Consider the following 26,744-nt stretch of genomic DNA (forward strand, 5'->3'; position numbering starts at 1 on the left):
GGCCGGCTGGGTGCGCGCCCTCTCTGCTGCCGCCGCCTCTTTCAGCCGTCTGCTCTCCCCGCTTTCTTGCCAGGATGCTGATGGAGCGATCCCAGCGCTTGCTGCAAAAAGCTGGAGCCAGGCAGGCAGGCGCGGGGAAGCGCCGGGATCGGAGGCAGAGGCAGCAGATCGCGCCCCCCCAGGAAGGTACGTACCTTCGCTCCATAAGACGCACCCACTTTCCCCCCCCCACTTTTTTTTGGGGGGGGGAAGTGCGTCTTATGGTGCGAAAAATACAGTATATGCATACCTATTACAGATGAAGATGAAGTTGTAAAAGATTGTATGGTCCAATGGGCGAAAAATTTGAGTCATAATATTACATTAGAAGAATGGGAGAGATTGTGGAAGTTCAATATTAAATTAACCAGGTCAGTAACTTTTAAAGAAAACTTGTATAAGATGTTTTACAGATGGTCCATGACTCCACAGAAGTTGTGTAAGATGTATACGAATATGTCTAACAAATGTTGGAAATGTGCTAAACAGGTGGGTTCTTTTTATCATATGTGGTGGACATGTGAGATGGTGATGGACTATTGGAAAATAGTTCATGAATTATTACAGAAGATTATGAAGACATAGATTCAATTCGAACCAGAACTATTTTTATTGAACATATTTCCTGAGGACTATTCCAAAGAGATGAGGCATTTGTTGGCGCATTTCAATACAGCAGCCAGGATTCTTTTGGCACAGAGATGGAAACTTCAGGAAATTCCCAGGAGAATGGCCTTGGTGGGAAAAATTCTGGAAACAGTAGAGCTGGACTTTTTATCCCAGCTGTTGGCTGTGAAATCTAAGGAAGAAGCAAGAAAATATTGGTTGAAATTCTATGCCTGGCTAGATACGCAAGACTCTTAAGATTCTTTGGTGTGAACTTATATCTCCTTTTTCCTGTATTCTGTATCACAAGATTGCTTTTATTGGAAATGTCAAACTCAATAGATATTTTAACAAAAAGATTTATAATACAAAATATCAAAATGTTGATGATGCAAAGTTTAGAGATAACAATATGTGACAATCTATGTATTTTAAGAAAGTATAGCAGATGTAGACTTGTGTTTTTCGAAAGTACTCTCTATGCAGATTAAGACTGACTTGTAATCTTTATTTCTCATCCCTTCTTATCCCCTATTCCCAATTATTTGAAACTAATAAAAACTTTTAAAACTAAATTGCACACAACGTGCAACAAAAAATGCCTGCAGCGATGAGCACGTCTTGTGCCTCGTGTTTAGAAGAGTCTCATAACATGACTGCATGTAACATCTACCAGGGATTTACCCCAAAGGCACACTCTGACAGAGCTTTCTGTTTAAAGGCAGCTCTTTTGGAGAAGGCCCTTACTTCTTCCAAACCATCCATGTTGGTTTAGAAATCAGATCCAGCAAAAGCGCTGTCTTCAGTTTGGTTGGCCCCTTCAGTTCATCTGAAGAGACCTGTGTCTATGGTTCCATCTTCAGCTCCAACATGTCCTGTTTTGCTCTCACCTTTACCTTCAGTTCCAGTCTGCAGCTCTTCAGAATCTCCCTCAAAAAAGGCAAAGAAGAGTAAGCACAGGGAAAAAATGACTACCTCTTCTAAACATCAGAAGTGATCATCTTCCCTGCTGAGATCCCAGACTTTGGCCATCATATTGCCCTTTCAGCTGATGATGAGGATCCTGACACATTGTCTTTATATGCCTATTATATCTTCAGTTCATTCATTTGTAACGCCTTGGCTCTGCTTTTTCTGAGAGCAGACACACCTTCATTTCATTTCATTTCATTTCATTTATTTTTTCTACAGCTCAATCTTTCATAGGAAAAAAAAATCTCTTTCATCCTCTATTAATTATAAAGTAGCTTTTAAATGACCATTTTAAAATCTACTAAGGCGTGTTCAAGTATTTTGACCTTTTATTTGCTTTTTTTTAAAAAAGGCTACTCGTTACACTTTCCATCCTTCAGAAGAGTGAGTACTTATATTTAATTCTGTTAATGTGAGAATAGAAGAATGGACTTTCCTATCAGTGAACAGCAAGAGAAGGCCCACACCTGCGGGATTAGGCTAAGGAACAAGAAGTAAGAGCACTTGCAGCAGCATATAATTAAGGAGGAATTCTCTGTCTCTCTTAAATCGTTTTCATCTTGCCAGGTTAACTAGTGATTAACCCCAGGAAAAGCATCTTCTGCGGTTTTCAACTTTCTCCACTTTAATTTTGCCAGTGTATTTGGTTACAAGGGTTACCAGATGACACAGTAACCCTATTACAATACTTAATTTCCAAGTATTTTTATTTAATGCCTTAGTGGTGTTTCCTGTGTTTCTACTTGTCTTTATGCGTGACAGTGATCAGGCTTAAAACATAGCACTAGCTCTCAGGGTCCAGATGTTAGAAGCTACCTCGAAATCATTTGTTTGTTTGTTTAGATATTTATAAAAAAAACAAAAACCCCGCATTTTGCGCAGCTTGAGAAGTTTACAGCACCATTTTCCCCCTCCGTCATTTTTATGCTCCCAGCAACCTTATGAGGTAGATGAGACTTAGAGTAATTGCCCCAAGGTCACCCAGCCAGCTTCCACTGAAGAGATGAGATTCAAATCTGGGTCCTCAGCTTCCTAGTCTGACACTACCAACAGCAAAGAAATATCATTCAGCGGAGTACAAACCATCAAAAAGAATTTTTTTCTGCTATGTACAACAATTCCTATATTTAATAAACTAGTATATCGTAAGAAAGAATTCAAAATATGTTTCTGAAAGCCGGCGGCCGTGGCTCCAGCAACTGGGAAGTGCACTCAGGCATACAAACAAGATTTCTCAATCAATTTGAACAGTCAAAAACCATATACTAATACAAGTTCCTTCATATACATGTTGTCCTATAATCCACACAAAAACAATGTCCAATTTAAGAAGTCCAGCAAAAAGCTTGAGCGGTGGGTTAGGATGACTAAGAAAGCCAAGCCCAAGATGAGACACGTGTCCGGTAACTTCCGTGTTTTGATGTCCTTTATCCAATCAACTGGCCTTTGAAGTTGGAACTGAAAATAACAACATATAATATATCTCCAGAAACTAACAGCAATAATCCTCAATGTTTTCATAAGATAAACAAGCTTACCCCAACATTTCTTGTTCAAAATTCAAACATGCTGCTCACAAGTTTGCTGGCAAAGGGGTTCTCAGAGATGCCTTTCCCAGTAGTCTGCTTAAAGGTACACTTCCTCTCGGCTTGGCTTCGCGAACGAAGATTTAAGAAGGGTGCAATAGTCCACGTTTGCTGCAGGCTCGCTGGTGGCTGACAAGTCCAATGTGGGACAGGCAGGTCCGGCCACAGCGGCTGCAGGGAAAAGTCTGATTTAGGGTTGGTCCTGTAGCAGTGCGATTCTTCCTCAATCTCCTTTTGTCCTCAAGACCAGCTATGCGTGCGTTCTCAAAGGAAGAGACAGCCTGGTGGATGGTGTGCCTCCATGCTTTGCGATCTGAGGCTAGGTCAGACCACTGGTGATGGTTGATGTGACAGGTGCTAAGGGATTTCTTCAAGGAGTCCTTGTACCTCTTCTTTGGTGCCCCTCTATTTCGATGGCCGGTGGAGAGTTCGCCATACAGGGCAATCTTGGGAAGGCGGTAGTTTTCCATCCTAGAAATATGCCCTGCCCAGCGCAGCTGCGTCTTCAACAGCAGTGCCTCGATGCTGGTAACCTCTGCCCGCTTGAGGACTTCAGTGTTGGTCACAAAGTCACTCCAGTGGATGTTGAGGATGGTGCGAAGGCAGCGCTGATGAAAGCGCTCAAGGAGTCGCAGGTGATGACGGTATAAAACCCACGATTCGGAGCCATAGATGAGAGTTGTCATCACAACCGCTTTGTAAACATTGATCTTTGTGCCTTTTTTCAGATGCTTGTTGCTCCACACTCTTTTGTGCAGTCGGCCAAATGCACGGTTTGCCTTTGCCAGCCTGTTGTCAATCTCCTTGTCGATCTTGGCATCTGAGGAGATGATGCACCCCAGGTAGCTGAACTGCTGGACTGTCTTCAGAACTGATTCACCCACAGTGATGCAGGGAGGGTGATAATCTTCCTGGGGTGCAGGCTGGTGGAGAACTTCTGTCTTCTTCAGACTAACTTCTAGGCCGAATAGCTTGGCAGCCTCTGCAAAGCAGGACGTCATATGCTGCAGAGCTGATACCGAGTGGGAGACGAGTGCAGCATCATCAGCAAACAGTAGCTCTCGGATGAGTTTTTCCATTGTCTTGGAGTGTGCCTTTAGTCGCCTCAGGTTGAACAGGCTGCCATCGGTGCGATAACGGATGTAGACACCATCGTCCTCATCTAGATCTACTGCGGCTCTTTGAAGCATCATGCTAAAGAAGATCGTAAAGAGAGTTGGCGCGAGAACGCAGCCTTGCTTTACACCTGTGCCTATTGGGAAGGGCTCCGAGAGGTCGTTGCAGTGTCTGACTTGGCCTCGCTGGTCTTCGTGTAGCTGGATGATCATGCTGAGGAACCTTGGGGGACATCCTAAACGTTCCAAGATTTGCCACAGGCCTTTCCTGCTAACGGTATCGAAAGCTTTGGTAAGGTCGACAAAAGTCACATACAGACCCTTGTTCTGTTCCCTGCATTTCTCTTGGAGCTGCCTGAGAACAAATACCATGTCGGTGGTGCTCCTGTTAGCTCTGAAGCCGCACTGGCTCTCTGGGAGGAGTTCTTCTGCAATGGTGGGCACCAGTCTGTTCAGGAGTATTCTGGCAAGGATTTTGCCTGCGATGGAGAGCAGGGTTATCCCCCGGTAGTTGGAGCAGTCTGACTTTTCCCCTTTGTTCTTGTATAGGGTGATGATGATTGCATCGCGAAAGTCCTGTGGTAATTTGCCTTGTTCCCAGCAGGTGACAAGTACTTTGTGAAGTGAGCTATGTAGTACTGTGCCCCCATGCTTCCAGATCTCTGGTGGAATTCCATCAACTCCTGCTGCCTTGCCACTTTTCAGTTGCTTGATGGCTTTAACAGTCTCTTCTAGGGTGGGGATCTCATCCAACTCTGTTTTCACTGGTTGAAGTGGGGTGAGGTGGATTGCTGAATCTTGAACTACGCGGTTGGCACTGAAGAGAACCTGAAAATACTCCGACCACCGGTTCAGTATGGATGCCTTGTCTGTGAGGAGCACTTGGCCGTCTGCACTATGCAAGGGACTCTGAGCCTGATATGATGGACCATATACTGCCTTCAGGGCTTCGTAGAACCCTCTTAAATCACCAGTGTCTGCACACAGCTGGGTTCTCTCAGCAAGCTTGGTCCACCACTCGTTCTGAATGTCTCGAAGCTTGCGCTGGAGGTTGCTACATGCAGCGCGAAAGGTTGCTTTTTTCCCAGGACAGGAGGGCTGAGCAAGATGTGCTTGGTAGGCAGATCTCTTTTTTGCCAGTAATTCTTGGATCTCTTGATTGTTCTCATCAAACCAGTCCTTGTTCTTCCTTGTGGAGAACCCGAGGACTTCTTCAGAGATCTGCAGGACGGTAGTTTTTAGGTGTTCCCAGAGTGCTTCTGGAGAAGGGTCTGTGGGGCAACTGAGGTCCTCAATTCTTGACTGGAGTTTTGCCTGGAAGGCAGCTTTAACTTCGGCTGACTGGAGGCTGCCAACCTGAAACTTCCTCCGAGGGATACCTCCTCTCCTGGGTGTGGGTTTAAAGTGAAGACGGAGATTGCAGCGTACAAGACGATGATCCGTATGACATTCTGCGCTGGGCATTACTCGGGTGTGTAAGACATCTCGAAGGTCTCTCTGGCGCACCAGAATGTAGTCGATAAGGTGCCAATGCTTGGACCGTGGGTGCATCCAGGTTGTCTTCAGACTGTTCTTCTGCTGGAAGATAGTGTTGGTGATGGTGAGCTGGTGCTCCATGCAGAATTCTAGCAGGAGGCGCCCGTTGTCATTGCAGTTGCCAATGCCGTGTTTGCCAAGTACTCCTTTCCAGGCTTCCGAGTCTTTATCTACTCTGGCATTGAAGTCGCCAAGGATGATCACCTTGTCCTCTGTAGGGGTCTTCCGTACGAGGTTGCGTAGATCAGCATAGAACTTGTTCTTTTCTGCAGGATCTGCTTGAAGGGTTGGGGCATACACACTGAAGAGTGTTGCATGCTGCTTGTTTTGAAGTGGGAGGCGCATGGACATGATGCGATCTGAGTGACCTGTTGGAAGGTTTTCGAGTTTGGAGGCAATGGAGTTCCTGACCATGAAGCCAACGCCAGAAAGGCGGCTCTCAGCCTTTGACTTACCCGACCAGTAGAGGGTATAGCCAGCACCGTGTTCTTGAAGACTACCTTCCTCAGGGAAACGGACCTCACTGAGAGCTGCTATGTCAATATTCAACCTGAGAAGTTCGTGGGCAACTAGAGCAGAGCGTCGTTCAGGGCGACCACTGCCTACTGTGTCAAGCATGGTTCTGATGTTCCAACACGCAAGCTTTAGTCTTTGCACACTTTGTGAGGCAGGTGCATGCCTTTTCTTTGTTGTTATTTTTCGACCGCAAGTAAGGATGCCCGTTGACCGCGGCTAGCCAACTGGGGTGGGGGAGACGAGCTTTGTTTAGGCCACCTTTTCTAGGCCCCTCTCCGTGTGGAGCAAGCAGTGCTGTCCCTAGATAAGGCTGCTTGGTCGTTCAGGGTGCTGCCGAAAGATGCTTTCGTCTCCGGGTTAGCATCAGGCGACCAATATCCTGAACCGCCTACATGCAGGATCGGGACTGCGGCTTCCAGTGGCACCTTCCACCTGCCGTTTCGCCCCTTGCCTATCGCTGCAGGACTTGATGCGTTGTGGGTTGTGTGTGTGGATATGCCCTTCAGGCCTGCGCAGAGGAATTTTTTAGGTGAAGCGCAGTGTGCGCGGTACTGGCTCCACCCTTTCACCTGGGGGTCATCTGCCATGGCCCAGTAAGCCGGGACGCCGGCAGCGAGTCCTCCAGGTGGTAGGTGTTACATTAACGAGCTCTATCTGCCCGGGTTTGATGTTAGAGTTTTCCTTCTCTTAGGCTGACGAAGTTGGTGGGCCCAGCCTGCCCATCCGGTTATACCGCCGGACAATTCGGTCGCACCATGACGTAGCAAACTCAGTGAAAACGGGGGGGACCAGCGAGAAGGTGTTGCTACGGATGCAGTAATGCAGGAGAGGCCATTGCAGTGACCATCTGCCAGGCATAGCCAGACAGTGACCACGCGGCGTTCACTACACCGTTAGAGGAGAGGCTATGTATTGCGCATGCACTTTCCCTGGGGGGGTAGGATTCCCAGAGGGAGCCCACCCCCCACCACCCCGGTACACTTCCTAATGACATGTAAAACATAATCTCAGTCTTTAAAAGCACCTGTTTCAAATAAATGGGGAAAAAATCTAAATCCTGATGTAGGCCAAATAGGGCATACATTTTTAAATTAAAAATAAATTCTGCCTCTTTTTGCAAAAGTTTTTTTTTTTCCATTCTCCATATTAAATGGTCTAGGCTTATATGTATAAATCACACAGAATTTGATATCTTCTGTTGAATGGTCACAATTTACGTAATGATAAACCTTTGGTGCTTCTCTAATTTGATGGCTTATGCACAATTGATGTTCCAATACATTTATTTATTTATTTATTTATTTTATTTCTATTTGTATCCTACCCTCCCTGCGAACAGGCTCAGGGTGGCTAACAGTATATTAACATCATAAAATACAATAATCTATTATAAAACAATCAGTTATAAATAAAAGCCCAACCGTGGAGGCAATTCTGAGAATTTTCATTTGTTGGGTGTAGCCTGCACAGGATTGGCTCACACTGTCTCTACTGTGCCACTTAGGGTTGCCAAGTCCAATTCAAGAAATATCTGGGGACTTTGGGGGCGGAGCCAGGAGACATTGGGGGTGGAGCCAGGAACAAGGGTGTGACAAGCATAATTGAACTCCAAGGGAGTTCTGGCCATCACATTTAAAGGGACAGCACACCTTTTTAAATGCCTTTCTTCCATAGGAAACAATGAAGGATAGGGGCACCATATTTTGGGGCTCATAGAATTGGACCCTGTGGTCCAATCGTTTTGAAACTTGGGGGGTTTTTTGGGGAGAGGCACTAGATGCTATACTAAAATTTGGTGCATCTACCTAAAAAAATAGCCCCCCCCAGAGCCCCCAATACCCGCTGATCAATTCCCCATTATTCCTTATGGGAATTGTTCTCCATAGGGAATAATAGAGTGCCCAGTAGACATTTCCCTCTCTCCCGCAAACCAGGAAATCCCCTGCCCCCCTCCTCTCTCACACACACACAAATACTTACTGGGTCTTGTTCCTGCAGAATTTGACTCGCTCTGAAACCGAAAGCAAAAGAAAGGGAGGAGCCCTTCTCTGAGGAAACTGTTACTGATCCTTTCCCATGAAGCCCTTCCTGTTCCCTGCTTCCTGCTCAGCCTTAAAGGCACACATTTTAAAAACTGTTTGCAGGTTTCTAAACCTGCAGGAGCTCTACAACTACAGAATGACTGTGGGGGCGGGGCTTCCCCCGCCGGCCAGCTGTCTGGGGGCGGGGAGCAGCCTGTCAAAACGGGGGATCCCCCGCTGGGCCCTGGGGATTGGGAAGCCTTGTGCCACTGGCTGATTCTGCTCTCCCCTGCCCACTGCTGGCCCCATCAGGCAAGAACCCATCAGAAGGCCACTGACCTTCAAGGGGAGACAGTTGTCTGCTGGCAGGGGGCTTACTGATCAGTACTGCTTCTCCTCAGGAAGTCCGAGGAGGGGGGGGGGGGAGTGAATGCCTTCACTTGAGTAGGTGGGATGACAGCAAGGCTGGGGGGGCACTCACCCAGAGGTCTTTAGTTATATCTTTCCTAGTTGGTCAGAAATTCCTAAGGTATCACTATAGGCTTCTGAGGGAGGCCTTTCCTCCTGAGGAACCACTGTTGCCAATCTCCAGGTGAGGGCTGTAGAAGCTGGGTGATTTTAAACCAACCTAACCTGCCTCACAGGATTGTTGTTGTTCAGATCAAAGTGGGGAGAGGAGAGGGGAATGCTGTAAGCTGATGTAATTGTTGTTTTACAGGCCTTATGGAACTGGACAAGATCTCGTAAGGCCCTGATGTCATTCAGAAGGTTATTCCATAACGTTGGTGCTGTCTCCAAGAAGGCCATGACTGAACTTAGTTTAGCCTCCTTCGGCTGAGGGATTTACAAAAGATTTAGGGCCCCTGAACGCAGTGCTCTCTGAAGTATATGCAGGGAAAGGCAGTCCTGCAGGTAGACAGGTTCCAAGCCATACAGGGCTTTAAAGGTTAATACCAGCAGCTTGAATTGGATCTGGTATGCTACAGGACAATACATGTGTCCTTATTGCATGTGTAGAAATGCCCATATATAGGAGGCCACAAGGACATATTATAAGGTATGCCACCTGTTTGGTATAACACAATGCAAAAAAAATAATAATAATTTAATGTTGATGCCCTTAGAGGCATCTGAAAAACTGTCTCCCTCTAACATATGTTTGCCGGCTTTGCAATGTTTGCAGCGATGGTTCCCTTTATATCCTGATTCCAAACTACTCTAATGCTCAGCAATATCAGCTCTAATTAACATATTCCTTAAATTTCTGCCTTGTCTAAGGCCAATATTTGGAGGTGTTTGACAACCTGGCAAATGAGAGACAATATGCCAGTGGTTTCTGATGCTTCTATTAATGTCATATGAAAGCTTTGAGAATTGAAATGCACAACTAATACTCTGATTTTGGTCCTTCTGCTTGTACTATAATAGTTGTTCCCCGCTTCTCTCCTTTGTCTTCTGTTTTGACTTATAAAGTATTTTTAAGGATATTCTCTATGTGCAAATGGTTCTTCCAAAGCCTGTGATTCTCTAATGTTATCTGATTTCATTGTGGAGTTTCTTTTAGCTCCAATAAACTGCCTAAGGGTAAATTAGCCCTAAGATGGTAAGGATGATCAGAGCTTGGAGGGCAAGAGCCAGCAGCTCTCTGATCAGAAAGAGCAAGCATTATGTGCTCCTGCCCTTCAGGCCCTGAGATCGGGGCCCGGTGGGCAAGAGCTGGAGGCTTCCCACTCGGAAAGAGCAGGCACCCCACGTATTTGCCCCACGAGCTGTGCATTCGCAGCTGGGGGTTAGGTGTACATGGGCCACAGAGGATTGTTGGGGTGGGGCTGCCCCTTGCCACCAACTGGCTGGCATTGGGAAGAAGCCTGCAAAACCAAGGGATCCTCCACCCTCTCTGGGGACTGGCATCCCTAATATGAATCCTTTTGGAGGAGAACCTCCTATCACAAAGGCTTTAATTTAGGGTTGCCAGGGCAGGGCCTGACAACCCATGGGAGACTTGTGGGAGGGGGATGTAAGAGGGTGAAAGCATTATATCAGTTCCAGGGAACCCCAGAAATGATGTCATACCTTTCTAGGAATCGCTGGAGATTCTATGATAAAAACCGTAGAGTTTCCAGTGGTTTGTAGAGAAGACTGTCATCCCACTGACAGCCTATTTTTTTTTCTCCCACTACCATTCAGAATGGTTACAGGAAATAAGCACTGGGATGAGGGATCCCTGCCCCTACCAGGGACTTGGAAAGCCTAGGCTTTATGATTTCCTGTCTGTTTGTTCTCTGACTTGAGATGCTGCCTGAACCCCTGACCTGGTTTTAGAGCTTAATTAGAAACAGGAAGGTCATGGGGACACACAATAGGAACAATTTCCTTTCTTGCTGCTTTCCCACAATTTCCAAATATACGTTTTCCTTCATAAACCTGCATTTGGAACTCCCTAGCAGGAAAATGAACTTGGAAAGGGGAAATTGCAGAGCAAAACCAGTGTTGGGGTGGGGAAAGGGTAAGCACCAGTCCCCATTACTGCTTTTCCATTCCAACTTTGCTCCCCCCCCCCTAAAGAACCAGTTTTGTGGTTAAGAATGGTGGACTCTGATCTGGAAAACTGGGTTTGATTCCTCCACATGCAACTGCTGGAGTGACCTTGGGTTCTCTCACAGTTCTCTCAGAGCTGTTCTCTCAAGGACAGTTGTTGAACAAGCTCTCTCAACCCCACCTACCCCATAGGGTCTTTTTGCGAGGAGAGGAAGGGACGGAGATTTGTAAGCTGCTCTGAGACTTGAAGGGTGGGGTATAAATCCAGTCTCTTCTTCTTCCCTAAAGCTCTGTTTCTTTACACAGCCGCTGGGGTTTTCATAGTAAGTATTTTGGTGTAATATCAGTTCATCCCTAAGTAGCCTTTCCCACCCTAGCTTGTTGCACAGGATTGCTTGCTTTCCTGCTCAGGTGGCTTACATGGTTTTCTCCTCCTCTATTTTGTATTCACAAAATCCCTGCGAGGTAGGTTAAGTTAAACGAGAACGAGAACTTCAAGCAGGGCCAGCTCTGCTGCTAGGCAAACTAGGCGATTGCTTAGGGTGCTAGCCTTCTGGGGGTGCCAAATTGGGCACCCCTCATGTGACTTGGTGACATCAGTGCGGCGGGGGGGGGGGGGTGGCGCACCAGAAGTTAACCTTGAATAGGGCACCAGACAGCCTAGGCTCAGCCCTGACTCCAAGGTCACCCGGTGAGCTTTATGGTGAGTATATCTAAGCCTAGTTTAAACTGCCGTACCGTTTAGAAAAATGTTGACATCACGATCCAAAGAAAATACTAAAATGCAAATGAGAAAACTACATGCACAGTTGTTAACTGTGCCAGTCTGGTGTAGTGGTTAAGCGTGCGGACTCTTATCTGGGAGAACCGGGTTTGATTCCCCACTCCTCCACTTGCACCTGCTGGAATGGCCTTGGGTCAGCCAGAGCTCTCTTATCTGGGAGAACCGGGTTTGATTCTCCACTCCTCCACTTGCAGCTGCTGGAATGGCCTTGGGTCAGCCAGAGCTCTCTTATCTGGGAGAACCAGGTTTGATTCCTCACTCCTCCACTTGCACCTGCTCGCATGGTCTTGGGTCAGCCAGAGCTCTCTTATCTGGGAGAACCAGGTTTGATTCCTCACTCCTCCACTTGCACCTGCTCGCATGGTCTTGGGTCAGCCAGAGCTCTCTTATCTGGGAGAACTGGGTTTGATTCCCCACTCCTCCACTTGCATCTGCTGGAATGGCCTTGGGTCAGCCATAGCTCTCTTATCTGGGAGAACCGGGTTTGATTCTCCACTCCTCCACTTGCATCTGCTGGAATGGCCTTGGGTCAGCCAGAGCTCTCTTATCTGGGAGAACCGGGTTTGATTCTCCACTCCTCCACTTGCAGCTGCTGGAATGGCCTTGGGTCAGCCAGAGCTCTCTTATCTGGGAGAACCAGGTTTGATTCCTCACTCCTCCACTTGCACCTGCTCGCATGGTCTTGGGTCAGCCACAGCTCTGGCAGAGGTTGTCCTTGAAAGGGCAGCTGCTGTGAGAGCCCTCTCCAGCCCCACCCACCTCACAGGGTGTCTGTTGTGGGGGAAGAAGGTAAAGGAGATTGTGAGCCGCTCTGAGACTCTTCGGAGTGGAGGGCGAGATATAAATCCAATATCTTCCTCTACCTTACAGGGTGTCTGTTGTGGGGGAGGAAGGTAAAGGAGATTGTGAGCCGCTCTGAGACTCTTCGGAGCGGAGGGCGGGATATAAATCCAATATCTTCCTCTACCTCACAGGGTGTCTGTTGTGGGGGAGGAAGGGAAAGAAGATTGTGAGCCGCTCTGAGACTCTTCGGAGTGGAGGGCGGGATATAAATCCAATATCTTCATCTTCATCTTCTTTTAACTTAATAACTGTTTTCACTACAATAATTCACATTGCCAGAGAACCAAGCTGCTTTTTTAAATTCAAGAGTGGTTTACTTTATGATGTATTATGGCAGTATTCCGAATAAGAACTTTTTACCTTCAATCGGTTGATGAAATCACTAAAAATGCTGCTAAAATATTTTTTTCTCTCAGGTTCCAAACTGTGTAGTTATAAACTGTATAACAAAGTGTGGCCGGTCTCAGAGCTGAAAATGAGTGTGATGTATCTGAAGAAACAATTTTTCTAATAATGCTAAAGATAGTTAAGAAAGACTTCAGCTGTTTGTTTGAAATAGCTAAAAGTGAAGATGGTTTGACTTAATTGTACTGAAAATGCTTTCCTCCCCAAGCAGAATTTTTATTGATTCTTAATTACCTGGTTAATCCAATTTCATTGGCTTTAAAAGTGAGATCTTTGCCACTGTAAGTTCTTTGGAGAATCAGTTGATTTTATTCAAGCACGCCTATACAGTAACGTATAAGCGTTTAAGAGGAAAATTAGATTTTTCATCAGTTTATCAGAGATAATTACTCTGTGTACACCAGGAAAAAAAAGGATAAAGTGTTTTAAAGAACTGCAATTTTAATTGGTAAATGTCACCAGCTGTTGCAATTCTCTTACTTGTGTATATTCTTCTAATGATTAGAGCCTCATGCCACAAGCTACATGAAAATATATTCACTAGGTGTGAAATTCCCATATGTCACAGATTAGGTAAACATCTCTAAGAAAATAGAAGAGAGTTATCTAATGGGATTTTTTTTTTACTATTGACTGTTTTCAAGAGGTACTTTTAAAAAACTAACTTGAAAGTAAATGTGCATGTTTCATAAAGATACTGGAGACTCAGCATATGTTAGGAAGAATTGCTCTTCAGCACAATACAAATTTCCTAATCCCTTTCATTTGTGACTTTTCTCACTTTTGTTGTGTGCATATGTTTTAATTCTCATCGCGCAGACATTGAGGACATCGTGTGGAGTGCTTTAACCATTAGTGATGTGCCATGTTCTATATAAAATTAAAAAGGATTTACAGCAATATAAAGAATTTTCAGATGGCTCCAGTTGGGAGCTCTAGGAAGGCAGTGCACATATTGACTGAGGCGTCCCAAATCGGGCTGGCTCAGAAAGAATCATCCTGAACTGTCCACATGCTCCAGCGTGAGGCACCCTTATCTCACCCACAGGGTGCCTTGGCACGGTCAGTAGAGCACCATTCCCTTGGCGTGGTTCAGTTTTCTTTTTTTCCATACATTTTTAGTGGCCATGCACTCATGCACTCTGGTAGTTTGTTAAAAAAAAAAAGAAGAAGAAGAAGAAGCGGCTTGGTGGGTTCACACCACCAAGGCGCCTCACTTGTGTGCTTCTCCATCCAGACACCAAAGAGGCAACTGGCATGATGGGGTGCGAACTGGCAGAGACTGACCAAGAGAGAGATCTTGGGGTCGTGGTAGATAACTCACTGAAAATGTCAAGACAGTGTGCGTTTGCAATGAAAAAGGCCAACGTCATGCTGGGTATTATTAGGAAGGGAATTGAAAACAAATTAGCCAGTATCACAATGCCCCTGTATAAATCGATGGTGCGGTCTCATTTGGAATACTGTGTGCAATTCTGGTCACCGCACCTCAAAAAAGATATTATAGCATTGGAAAAAGTGCAGAAAAGGGCAACTAGAATAATTACAGGCTTGGAACACTTTCCCTATGAAGAAAGGTTAAAACGCTTGGGGCTCTTTAGCTTGGAGAAACGTCGACTGCGAGGTGACATGATAGAGGTTTACAAGATTATGCATGGGATGGAGAAGGTAGAGAAAGAAGTACTTTTCTCCCTTTCTCACAATACAAGAACTCGTGGGCATTCAATGAAATTGCTGAGCAGTCAGGTTAGAACGGATAAAAGGAAGTACTTCTTCACCCAAAGGGTGATTAACATGTGAAATTCACTGCCACAGGAGGTGGTGGCAGCTACAGGCATAGCCAGCTTCAAGAGGAGGTTAGATAAAAATATGGAGCAGAGGTCCATCAGTGGCTATTAGCCACAGTGTGTATATATATATGTGTGTATTTATATATTGGCCACTGTGTGATAAAGAGTGTTGGACTGGATGGGCCGTTGGCCTGATCCAACATGGCTTCTCTTATGTTATGTTCTTATGGCATGCAGCTCAAAAATTTGAACTGCTCTGAGGATGCTCTGAGGATGCCGGGGTGAGTACAGGATGGGAACAGGCGGCAGATGTTAGTGTTTGGAAGGATTTTTTATGTTGGTTTCTGAGGTGTGTCTAAGTTGGCCCAAACTGCCCATCTGTTATCAGCCATTATGTTCCTGATCTCTTAACTCTAAGTAATGAACAATCTGTGGAGCCACTCTCTGCCATCTTCTTTCTAGCATGAATACTCCCTGCCCTTTTCCAGCAAGGCTTAACTATGGTGGGAAGGGCGGGATTTAAATCTCAGATAAACTATGGTTACAGGTTCCATCTGCATAGGTCTTCACCATGGCTAATTTTTAAAAAAATGTTTTATTTTTATGCTGCTTTTCTACCCAGTGGGGACTCAAACATAAAATACAAACACATGAATTAAAGTAACATGAGAAAAGAAAGAATACCAATATGCCACATCCAGGGTTTCTTCTAGATCCTCTGGGACAACCTACTCAGAGCCACACCCTGTGAGCCATGAGCTAAGGCTGAACAGTATTCCACTCTAGTCCCTGGGCTTTTGGTCTCAGAATTTGTGCCTCCGGGCATACATATAATAGGAAGGGAAACAGAAGCTCAGCCCAGGTCTTGTTTAGCTGGTAGATATTTCCCAGAATTCCCCTCACTTGCTTTGTTGAGGGATTATATGCCTTAAATGTAGGAACAGATTCAGTTAAAGTATGTCTAATATCTAAAACGGCAAATGCAATTTTGGGCTGTATCAACAGAAGTATAGTGTCCAGACCACATGAAGTGATGGTGTCGCTTTACTCTGCTCTGGTAAGACCTCACCTGGAGTATTGTGTTCAGTTTTGGGTACCACATTTTAAGAAGGATATAGACAAACTGGAGTGGGTCCAGAGGAGGGCGACAAAGATGGTGAGGGGTCTGGAGACCAAGTCCTATGAAGAAAGGTGGAAGGAGCTGGGGATGTTAGCGTGGAGAGGAGGCGGCTGAGAGGTGTTATGATCCCCAAGTACTTGATGGGCTGTAATCTGGAGGATGGTGTGGAATTGTTTTCTGTGGCCCCAGAAGGTAGGACCAGAACCAATGGGTTGAAATTAAATCAAAGGGGTTTTTGGCTCAACATTAGGAAGAACTTCCTGATGGTTAGAGCAGTTCCTCAGTGGAACAGGCTTCCTCGAGAGGTGGTGGGCTCTCTTCCTTGGAGGTTTTTAAACAGAGGCTTGATGGCCATCAGCAGTGAAGATCCTGTGAATTTAGGGGGAGGTATTTGTGAGTTTCCTGCATTGTGCAGGGGGTTGGATTAGATGACCCTGGAGGTCCCTTCCAACTCTATGATTCTCTTCCAACTCTGTGATTCTACGTTCTATGCACTGTGTTCTGTGTTACAAACTTTTGGTAATTAATTGGTTAAAATGGCACTATCATCAGAGATTTTCCTTGTGTAAATATGGGTGCTTCTGATACCATTCCTTTGGAGCTCCAAGATAACACAATACAGGACCAAGACAGATATTTCTCAGTTCTGAGTATTCGGTGAAAGATTGTATCCAGGCTCTTGAAAGAGATATTGGAACCCACAGATGACTACATTCATGGCACCACTCTGTTGGCTCTGTAGGAAGGAAACATAATAGAATGACTTCCTGCTTGCCAGGTCAAGCCCTGTGAATCCGCAGCCCGCCAAAAAGATGTTAGTTGAGGGGCTTCCATTCATGTCTTGACCTTCTTCCCAACTCCCTAACACCAAGGTTTCTGGCTGTTCATCCACATTCAGGGCCTGTCATTGCAACAGATCTTTGCTAAGTACTTACTCTCCCACATGGTTATAGCACTGAATTTCAAATCTCCTGTCTTCTATTCTTTAAAATATTGTAGTATTATGAACGTGAAAAGTAAATCTCAGGCTGCAGTCACACAAGCAGTTTGATCTAATATCAATGCGGTACCCTTGCGGATTAAAGAGCATGATCAGACAGTAACATCTGCCTTCTGTGCCCCAGTTTTTACCACCCCATTCTGCCCCATCTTCAAAGTGGAGTTAACATTCACCAGGGGAAGTCCAGTCTTAAGGGACACCAGCACTTTCACCCCACATATCTGGCTGTCTGAACCACCCTTGTGTGAAGTCAAGCCATTTGGAAGGTCTGAACATTCCCTTACACTTCTGCCTCCTTTTTTTCTCTTTCGGAACAGGTAGTGATATGCACATAAGTGCCTCTGGCATTGTAAGTCACCATGGCCAAGTAGTCATTCTGGATCACTTTTGAGCAACAACCCCCCTTCCCCCCAAAAAAGCTCTCTATCCTGTTTCTGCATCAGAGTTGCTGTTGGAGAGGATCCCATAACTGACACAAGAGTAAGTGTATTGAAGTCAATGGGACTACCCTCATGTAAATCTACACTTACCCATCTAAACTTACCCATCCCAAGGAAGAGAGTCAAAGGGAAGGAGGCTGAGAGGGCCCAGAGTACTTGGCGGAGGGATTGTGGAGCTGTCAAAAAGGAGCCAGAGCTTCAGACACATGCTTATGCACATGCGTAAAAGACAAAAGGGGGGGGGCATACAGCAACAATCTGAACGGTCAACCACGTGGTGAGTGCATGGTGAAGCTGGTTCAGGGTGAAATGTCTGATCAGAATTTCCCATTACAAAATACTTAGAGGTGTGGCCAGATCACGGCAAGCCTGTAGTGTGACTGCAGCCTCCGAAAAAAAAGAGTACACTAAGTAGTTAAACACCAATATCTGTTCTCATGATAAAAGTTAACTGATTTCCATAATATATTGATTGTGTATTTGCCAGTATCAGCTGTGGAGACTTCATAATATTATTCAGGTTTTTGAAGATGTGCACTGCAGAAAGTTCTAAATGTCCAGACTAACAATTGTAATTAATTTATGGGGTTTCTTGAAAACAGTCTAGAGGGATTATTCCTGGATCTTAAAAATCCCCACAATTCCATGTGGATGTTTTGATGTTGTTCCTAGCCATGTGAATTTGACCCTTCTGAATTCTTTCACACAACAACCATCACAAAAATAATTGTAGAAGCCTTCAGAAATCAGGATTCACGAGAAGAAAAAAGCATTAGCTGACTGCCAGCTCCAGAATATGTTTTTTTCCTCACAAATGGATACTCCTGGCAGATATCATTTCAGAACATAAAATATTGATAATTTTGCAAGAATTATCTGCCTACAAAAATAGGCAGAAATTCCTCCTTATAGATATTTGTTGCTTAATGCATGATGATTTTGCATTTCAACATTTTGAAATGCAGAACTCACTTTGTATTTTCGTAGGGATTTCTTCATAAAAGAAATTTTTGCATCACATTGCCATCTAATTTCCTATAACACCTTCCTTTGTGGCAGTGAGGAAAAATGAGAGTCCTTTTTCTCTTCACCCTGTTTTCTGGGAGCAAACCAGAACACAGATGATCCAGGTAATTATTAGGAGAGAGAAAAAAATCCAGTTTTTAGAACAACATCCATTTATTCCAATTCCGCATGTATCCATTCTTGTTGACCAACGTAGAATGTAAGCCACAGAAGGAGACAAAAGTCAGCAACTTTCCTCTCTTCACAAGTTAAGTGGCCACTCTGAATATATTAAGATATTGAACATATGAACATATGAAGCTGCCTTATACTGAATCAGACCCTTGGTCCACCAAAGTCAGTATTGTCTTCTCAGACTGGCAGTGGTTCTCCAGGGTCTCAAGCTGAGGTTTTTCACACCTATTTGCCTGGACCCTTTTTTGGAGATGCCAGGGATTGAACCTGGGACCTTCTGCTTCCCAAGCAGATGCTCTACCACTGAGCCACCGTCCCTCCCTAAAGAGGATACTGTGGTCTGGTATTTTCATAGTTGTGATAGTTAAGACACGGCTGTCTTTTTTATTTGTTGCCATCAAGTCACAGCCAACTGATGACAACCCTGTAGAGTTTTCAAAGCAAGAGATACTCAGAGGTGGTTTGCAATTGCCAGCCTCTGCAGAGAGACCCTTAAACTCCTTGGGATTTCCCATCAAATACTAACCAGGGCCAACCTTGCGTAGCTTCTGAGATCAAGCTAACCAGGTCAGGGCAACATGGCTATAGAATGCATCAATTAAGGCACTGAGGCAACTTTTACTAGTAACAATGGCCATAACAATAGTCATAACAATAGCTGTATTTGTGAATGGTTGGCTCACAGATTTCTTTTCTCCGCGAAAGTTTTATTTGAGTACTACTTTCTCACAGCAGCTCACAAAACCAAAATACAGTTTAAATAAAGACATGCAAACTACAACCCTCAATATACTCTTGAAGCATCAAGTCCCAAGGTCTTCTTGACCTGCTGCTGATTCTGCCATGAAGGTTCTCACAAGTTCGTGGCTGCAGGCTATATGCTAAGAACCGACGAATCAGGTGCGCCTTGGTTCTTATCCTTTGGCTTGCATCTCCAGCTATACCAGAGTTTTAAATTACCTGCAGAAAGGGAAGAACAAATGTTCAGTTTAGGCCTTTTTTTCAGCTGGTTTCTGTGTTCCCACTTTCCTGCCCTCCAGGGCTGTTCATTTAAATAAAAGATATTGTGTGACCCAGTCCTAAAACCCAGCCTTTCTGCTTTCTGTTTCCCATGCATTTTCCTTTGAGTCTCTTAAGGCAGGGTACTTTGCATCCTTATATTTGCTTCATGCGCATTCCGAAGTTCAACATTTTATGCTTTATACTTGTGACTCATTCTTTGTAAACACTTCATGTCCCTGGGATCATCATCCTGCCAACAGTTTGAAGAGCTGTTGGTGTTTGGTTTTTTTCTTAGTTTTGTTTTTTGGGGGGATTTTCTCCACCAGTTAGGGTCCTGAAGAAAGCATGAAATGAAGTCCATTTAAATTGCTACCACTTCTTCTTCTAATTGATGTAATGAATTCATCAGACTCAGACTTGGGTTGGCTTCAGCACCAACATATCGGCAGGGGCTGGGAGGGAGAAGGTAGAAGGGGAGAGCAGCAGAAGATACTGGGCGTTTTCCCACGGAGCTTACCTCGGAGCGACGTCCCTCTTCACCGCGCAGCGTCTGCGCGGATTTCCCACCAACGGCTCCGCATAACCAGGAAGTGCCGGACCTTTTGCGTCGCAGATGTAAACCGCTAAAAACCAGTTTACGTTAGCGATGCAAAAGCCGCGGCTCTTCCTGGTTATGCGGAGCGGTTGGTGGGAAATCCACGCAGACGTTGCGCAGTGAAGAGGGACGTCGCTCCGAGGTAAGCTCTGTGAGAAAACGCCCACTGTTTTCCTGAATGTATCCATCTTTTGTTTCATATCCATGCTATGCTACTATACATCCAGACTACAGACCACAACCATGTATGTATGGAAGAGTAAATATAATGGACTTTAATCTTTATTTATTTATTTTATATCCCGCTCTCCCTGCCAGAATAGGCTCAGGGCGGCTATTCTTCATACTATTGAGCATGTAATTTTCCACTCTTATTTTTTAGAAGCTTACCCATACATGATCTTCTGTTTTTATTGTCTCTCTATTTCAACAATTGCAAAATACACATAAATGTAACTGAACTATATATGCATTTATGTTTATGTTAAGAAATGAAATAAAATTCATGCATAAAAATTAAAATAAAGTTCATTACAGTAAGTTGACTTCATCAATTTAAAATATAGATCTTCCGTAAATTGCTACCATGTTTATGACAAATTTTCAGATAAGATAATGAACATATGTGTGCATGTGTGTGTGTGTGTATATATATATGTGTATATGTGTAAATATATATGTGTGTATACAGACATATATTTATAAACAAAAAAGATTGAACACTGGAAGTTAGAACCCCTGATCTCTTTCTCTTACAGAAACCAGGGATGGATCTAGCAGATACTTATATTATGTTTGTTCGACAGAACCAAGACATACTTCGTGATAAGATCAATGAAGAAATGTACATTGAAAGATTGTTTGATGTAAGTAGCTGCCTCTGTGTGGATTATTGGTTTATGCATCTGGATATTTTGAGCTATTCTATCACATTTCAGTTGCCTATTGAGATGCTTGTTCTGTTGGTTGCTTTGTGATTTAATTTAACATTGATGCTTCCCGCCCAAGAACTGCAGTCGTAGGGAGCCAAAGTAATGAACAGATGCTAGGGCTTGTCATTCTAAAATGTCTTTTCTTTTTCTAATCTTGAGATGCCAGGAAGTTTATGGAGTCTAAGAGCCTCCCTACATCTGAAATGTTGCTTTTCCTTCTAATATGCCCTAAGAAGCAAGCCCTAAGAAGGATTCCATTTTATCTGATTCCAGTCAACTGTAGGCTGAAGAAGGAGCCAGAGTCACCAATCAATAGTTTGGCTTGAGCAAGGAAGCAACACCCTCAGCTGTCAACATCTAGTTCCAAACATGTTCCCTCTATTTTTTTCCCCCTACTAAGCAAAGCAGTTCACATCCTAAACAGAATGTAATTGCCATAATCGTAAAATGGGCAAAGGGCAGTGAAAGACCCTGCACAATTCCAGATTTGCTACTGAGTGGGGCTTGCTATGTTAATAACTGCCACATGCCCACAGCTTAGAGGATACATTGGTGCCAAGCACTTATTCCCCGCAGAAGCTTTCAGTCAGATGTCACCTTCAAGCTCTTTTCTGGGAATTCAGTTCTAAAGCATGTGAGGCCCTGATTCAGATTGGGACCATAGTGCCTTCTCCCCATGAAAGGCACTTTCATGGACTGTTCTACATAACTTCTTCCACTATTTTTTTTCAGCTGTTGCCTCTAAATTATCATCAGCATTACTTCAAGCTTCAGTTGAGCCTAAATATTTTACATCAGCGGTTCTGTTTTGTGTGTTGTGGTAAACCATATCCCACTCTAGTGGAGCAATGTTTTCAAAGAGTGTCCAGATTCATCTCACAAGCCCTTCTGTGAGACATCCAGATGACATTCAGACAAAGCATATCTTTTTGTAATGTCTAAATCCATATGCCTTAATGAAGAGCTTGTTGCCTATGAAAAATGTAAAAGGCAAAGGTAGTCCCCAGTACAAAGCACCAAGTCATTACTGATCTATGGGGTGATGTCACATCACGACGTTTTCTTGGAAGACTTTACGGGGTGGTTTGCCATTGCCTTCAGTGTTATTCTAAACCCCAAAACTGGGGTTAGTTGTGAAGTCTTCTTAAAAAGAAGAAGAAGAAGATATTGGATTTATATCCCGCCCTCCACTCCGAAGAGTCTCAGAGCGGCTCACAATCTCCTTTACCTTCCTCCCCCACAACAGACACCCTGTGAGGTGGGGGGGGGGCTGAGAGGGCTCTCACAGCAGCTGCCCTTTCAAGGACAACCTCTGCCAGAGCTATGGCTGACCCAAGGCCATGCCAGCAGGTGCAAGTGGAGGAGTGGGGAATCAAACCCGGTTCTCCCAGATAAGAGTCCAGACACTTAACCACTACACTAAACTGGCTCTCCAGGGAAGTCTTCAGTCTCTGTACAGCACATAAGAGAAGTGGGGAGGAAGTATGTAAGTCCAGGGATTTCTGGCTCGACCATGTTATGTCCAAACTATGTTAGGACTGTGACATCTAAATGCAGACCCTGATGGTTCACTAGTCCATTCCAGAAGCCAATCTGAACCCCTTTCTTAATTGCCACAAAGTGTATTTATTTACATTCCATCACCAGAGCATTTTGGAAAGCTCTTTTTTCCTGGCACTTTCTTTTAATTACGCAAGTTACCACAAATGTTTTCATAACAGCAATTCACAGTCTTTGCTGTGACACTTCACTCGTGGCAGTCACAGAGGGTCTTGCTGCACAAGCCTTTCCATCATAGATATGGCATGTCAGTGTTGGTTGTTTGCTGTCTTGGCTGCTTGAAATGAGCTTTGTCACTCAAGCACCCTCGTTGCCAGACAGCTCTAAAATAAAAAAGTATCATCTGTTTTAATAAGCAAAGTGTTAATATGTGTGAAAAAAATGATTTTTTGTGTGTGCGTGTGTGTGCAAAAGCTTTGATGCCTTGCAGGGGTAGAAAAACTCCCAATCCTTCCAGCTGGCATTTCTACAAAGCACCAGAACCGTATTAGCGACATCTCCGTCAGTTGGTGTTGTGCTGAATCTGCAAGCATATGGTTCATTTCCATCCATCCTCGTTTCTAGTGTTGTAGCTAAAAAGAAAAAGGAATTAAAATGTATATTCCAGTCCACATTTAACAGAGATGTTAAAGCAGGCGGTTTTCTACATATTTTATGGGTGTTTGTATCTACCAAGGGGAGATGATGTTGATGATGATGATGATGATGATTGTGTGCCATCAAGTCAGAACTGACTAATGGCAGCCCCTGTACTGCACTGTACTACTGGAGAGCCAGTTTGGTGTAGTGGTTAAGTGTGCGGACTCTTATCTGGGAGAACCGGGTTTGATTCCCCACTCCTCCACTTGCACCTGCTGGAACGGCCTTGGGTCAGCCGTAGCTCTGGCAGAGGTTGTCCTTGAAAGGGGAGCTGCTGTGAGAGCCCTCTCCAACCCCACCCACCTCACAGGGTGTCTGTTGTGGGGGAGGAAGGTAAAGGAGATTGTGAGCCACTCTGAGACTCTTCGGAGCGGAGGGCGGGATATAAATCCAATATCTTCATCTACCTCACAGGGTGTCTGTTGTGGGGGAGGAAGGTAAAGGAGATTGTGAGCCGCTCTGAGACTCTTCGGAGTGGAGGGCGGGATATAAATCCAATGTCTTCTTCTTCTTTTCGAAGCAAGAGAGGAGCAGAGGTTGTTTGCCCTTGCCTTCTTCTGCATCACACCTCAGTCTTCCTTGATGGTCTCCCATTCAAGTACTGACTTTGGCCAGCTCTGTTTAATTTCTGAACTCTTAACAAGATCGGACTAGACTAGGCTATAAGGCTGCTATAGGAGCTGAATGTATCCAAGGCAGAGGGAGGTATGGCGGTGGAAGGAGACAGACCTATGGATACGCTCAGTCTTTTTCTAACCAGAAATGCTGGTGTGATGGCTTGGGTTGTTGATTTCCCTTTGACGCTGCTGCTGTGCAATGCCAGGGACCGTAAATAATAAGACCAGGATGCTGCAAGACTATCTCGCAGCTCAGAATATGGACCTGGCCTGCATTGATACCTGGTTGCAGGAGGGTGAGACTGTTGTTCTGCCAGGTTTTTCGATCCTCCATAAGTCTTGAACTCAAGGGCAGGGGGGTGGAGTGGCCTTGATCAACCAGGAGGCTTTCTCCTTCAAGCCATTCCCCATCCTGAAGATCACTGGGATTGGATGTGTTGGCCTAGTGTGGAATGTCAAGGTGAATATGGCTGTCTGTTTGGTGTACTGACCGCCTAGCACACCAGTGGACAGCCTTCTGGGCCTGATGGAGGTGGTTGCTGGGTGGGTCTCGGAGTTCCCACAGTTATTAATCCTTGGAGACTTCAAAGTTCACATGGATGAACCTACCACTTCCATCCAGACTTCAGACCTGGTGTCTTCCATGGGACACAGTCTCAAATTGTTTCAGACCCCACACATCAACAAGGCCACACCCTGGATTTGATCTTTGGTATGGGGATGAATATGGACCTGACCTTGAGAAGAGGGTCCATGGTCAGACCACTTGGTCTTGAAAGCCCAGCTGGACATTCGTGTTCCTCCCTGTCTAGACGGAGAGCTGATTTATGCTCGCCCACTGAGACTAATGGATCCTATTGGATTCCAGAATGCTCTGCGGGATCTGCAGGCTTCTGGCACCTTATTAAATGAGCTGATAGGAGATTGGAACTCCTGTTTCACTAAAGCCATTGATGAGGTTGCTCACATGGAAAACCCTCGCCCTGGTATACAGTGGAATTCAGGGAGATGAAGCGAGAGCTTAGATGACTAGAGCAAGTTTGGCAGCATTCCCAGGATGAAGTGGCATGAACATCTCATAAGGCGTTTATGAAATCCTATGAGGTGGTAGTGAAGCCTGTGAAGAGGGAATTCTGCTCAGCCACCATTGCGTCTGCTAGCTCATGCCAATCACAACTACTTATGGTTATTAGATCTTTAACATCCCTCTCTATGAGGGACCCAAACAGACTTAGGGATTTGGCCATTAGCTTAGAAGCATTTATGAGCTTTTTTGCTGATAAAGTCATGTCACTCTGGCGTGATCTGCCTGCCAAACTTGATAGAGGCAGCCCTGCCACTAGGCAAATTAGGTATTTGCCTAGTGCACTTAGCCAGGGGGTGATGCCAAATTGGGTTCCTACTGCTGCACCATGCTGCCATACCCTTCTGACCCCGAGTTTGCCAGTGTTGCAGAGGCCGCCTGCACCCTTCCGCCCTTTTGCAGGCAAAGCTGGAGAGCAGGAAGGGTGCCTGGCCAGTGTGCATCTTCCCTGTGGCACTCAGAGTGCCGCAGAAATCGCACGCAGGCCGGGTGCCCTCCGCACCCTCTGATTTTGCCCACACCCTTCAGGGGGGGGCTGGAAGGGTGCAGGCAGTGTGGTGTGGCATGGAAAGAGCCACGGGGGGCATTAGAAGCCTTGCCATGGGCGGCAGGGCGGCGGGGCCCTGCCTAGGGTACCTTGCACCATAGGGTCGCCCCTGCACCTTGATACAGTAAGTGAACTGGACGCCCCTTGGCCATATTTGGGTGTCTCTTTCAACCTGCTCTCTTCTTCCAATGTTGACAAGGTTCTGGGTGCTGTCAAGCCATACACATGCCTACATGACTCATGTCCCTCCTGGCTGATCAAGGCTAGTGATAAGAGGATCTGGTGCCCTATGAAGGAAGTTATCAACTTGTTCTTGGAGACAGGAGAGTTTCCTGAGGGCCTCAAGAAAGCAGTGGTCATACCACTTGAAAAAAATCATCTTTGGATCCTTTAGATCCAGCCAATTACTGCCCAGTTCCAAATTTACCATTTCTCGGTGAGGTCATTGAGAGCGTGGTAGTTGAACAACTCCAGGGTTTCCTGGAGGACACATTGATGCCAGACTCATTCCAGTCAGGTTTCTACTTGGGCCATGGGACAGAGACTGTGTTGGTCATTCTGACAATCTCCATAGACAGCTGGATAGAGGCGGGTCGATGCTGCTGTTGTTATTGGATCTCACAGCAGCATTTGACACAGTCAGCTATAATCTGTTGGGCTCACTGCCTTGCCAACGTAGGAATTTGTGGGGTAGGCCTTCAATGGCTTTCTTACTTCCTCCACAGTCAGGGACAGAGGGTGGCACAGGGTGAGGAGGTGTCCACCAGAACCCCCTATTGTGTGAGGTTCCTCAGGGGGCACTCCTCTCCCTGGTGTTGTTTAACATCTATATGTGGCCCCTTGCCCAGTTGGCATGGAGTTTCAGAACTGGGTGTCACCAGTATGCAGATGACATCCAGCTTTATCTGTTACTGGGCAACCAATTGGCCATTGTCCCATAAGATCTGGCCAGGGAATTAGAGGCTGTGGTGGGCTGACTAAGAAAGGGCAGATGGAAGCTGAACCTGTTGAAAACAGAGGCTCTGTGGCTGAGGGGAACGGGGCTGAAGTGCAGATTACTGGCTCTTGATAGGGTCCCACTGTCAAGAGCCTGGGCATGACACTGGATGCCTCTCTCTCAATGGAGGCCCAGGTCATACATATTGCCAAGATGGCGTTTTTTTCCATTTTCATCAAACCCAGCAACTGGCTCCCTTTCTGTCCCGTTTGGACCTAGCCACAGTAGTCCATGTTACAGTCACCTCCAGATTATGCTGC

The 26,744-nt window shown here is 45.4% G+C and overlaps 1 protein-coding gene across 2 annotated transcripts in view; it reads left to right on the top strand.

The window, feature by feature from the left end:
- The window catches only part of CADPS2 (calcium dependent secretion activator 2), a 644,998-nt gene that overhangs the window by 571,799 nt on the left and 46,455 nt on the right, over window positions 1-26,744 (top strand). For both annotated transcript variants that reach the window (XM_060244821.1, XM_060244822.1), the window contains exon 26: window positions 20,867-20,974. In XM_060244821.1, the coding sequence (XP_060100804.1) occupies window positions 20,867-20,974 (108 nt within the window). The remainder of the gene's footprint in view (window positions 1-20,866; window positions 20,975-26,744) is intronic.

This window comes from Heteronotia binoei, chromosome 8, assembly GCF_032191835.1.
Source record: "Heteronotia binoei isolate CCM8104 ecotype False Entrance Well chromosome 8, APGP_CSIRO_Hbin_v1, whole genome shotgun sequence".
Classification (NCBI taxonomy): domain Eukaryota; kingdom Metazoa; phylum Chordata; class Lepidosauria; order Squamata; family Gekkonidae; genus Heteronotia; species Heteronotia binoei.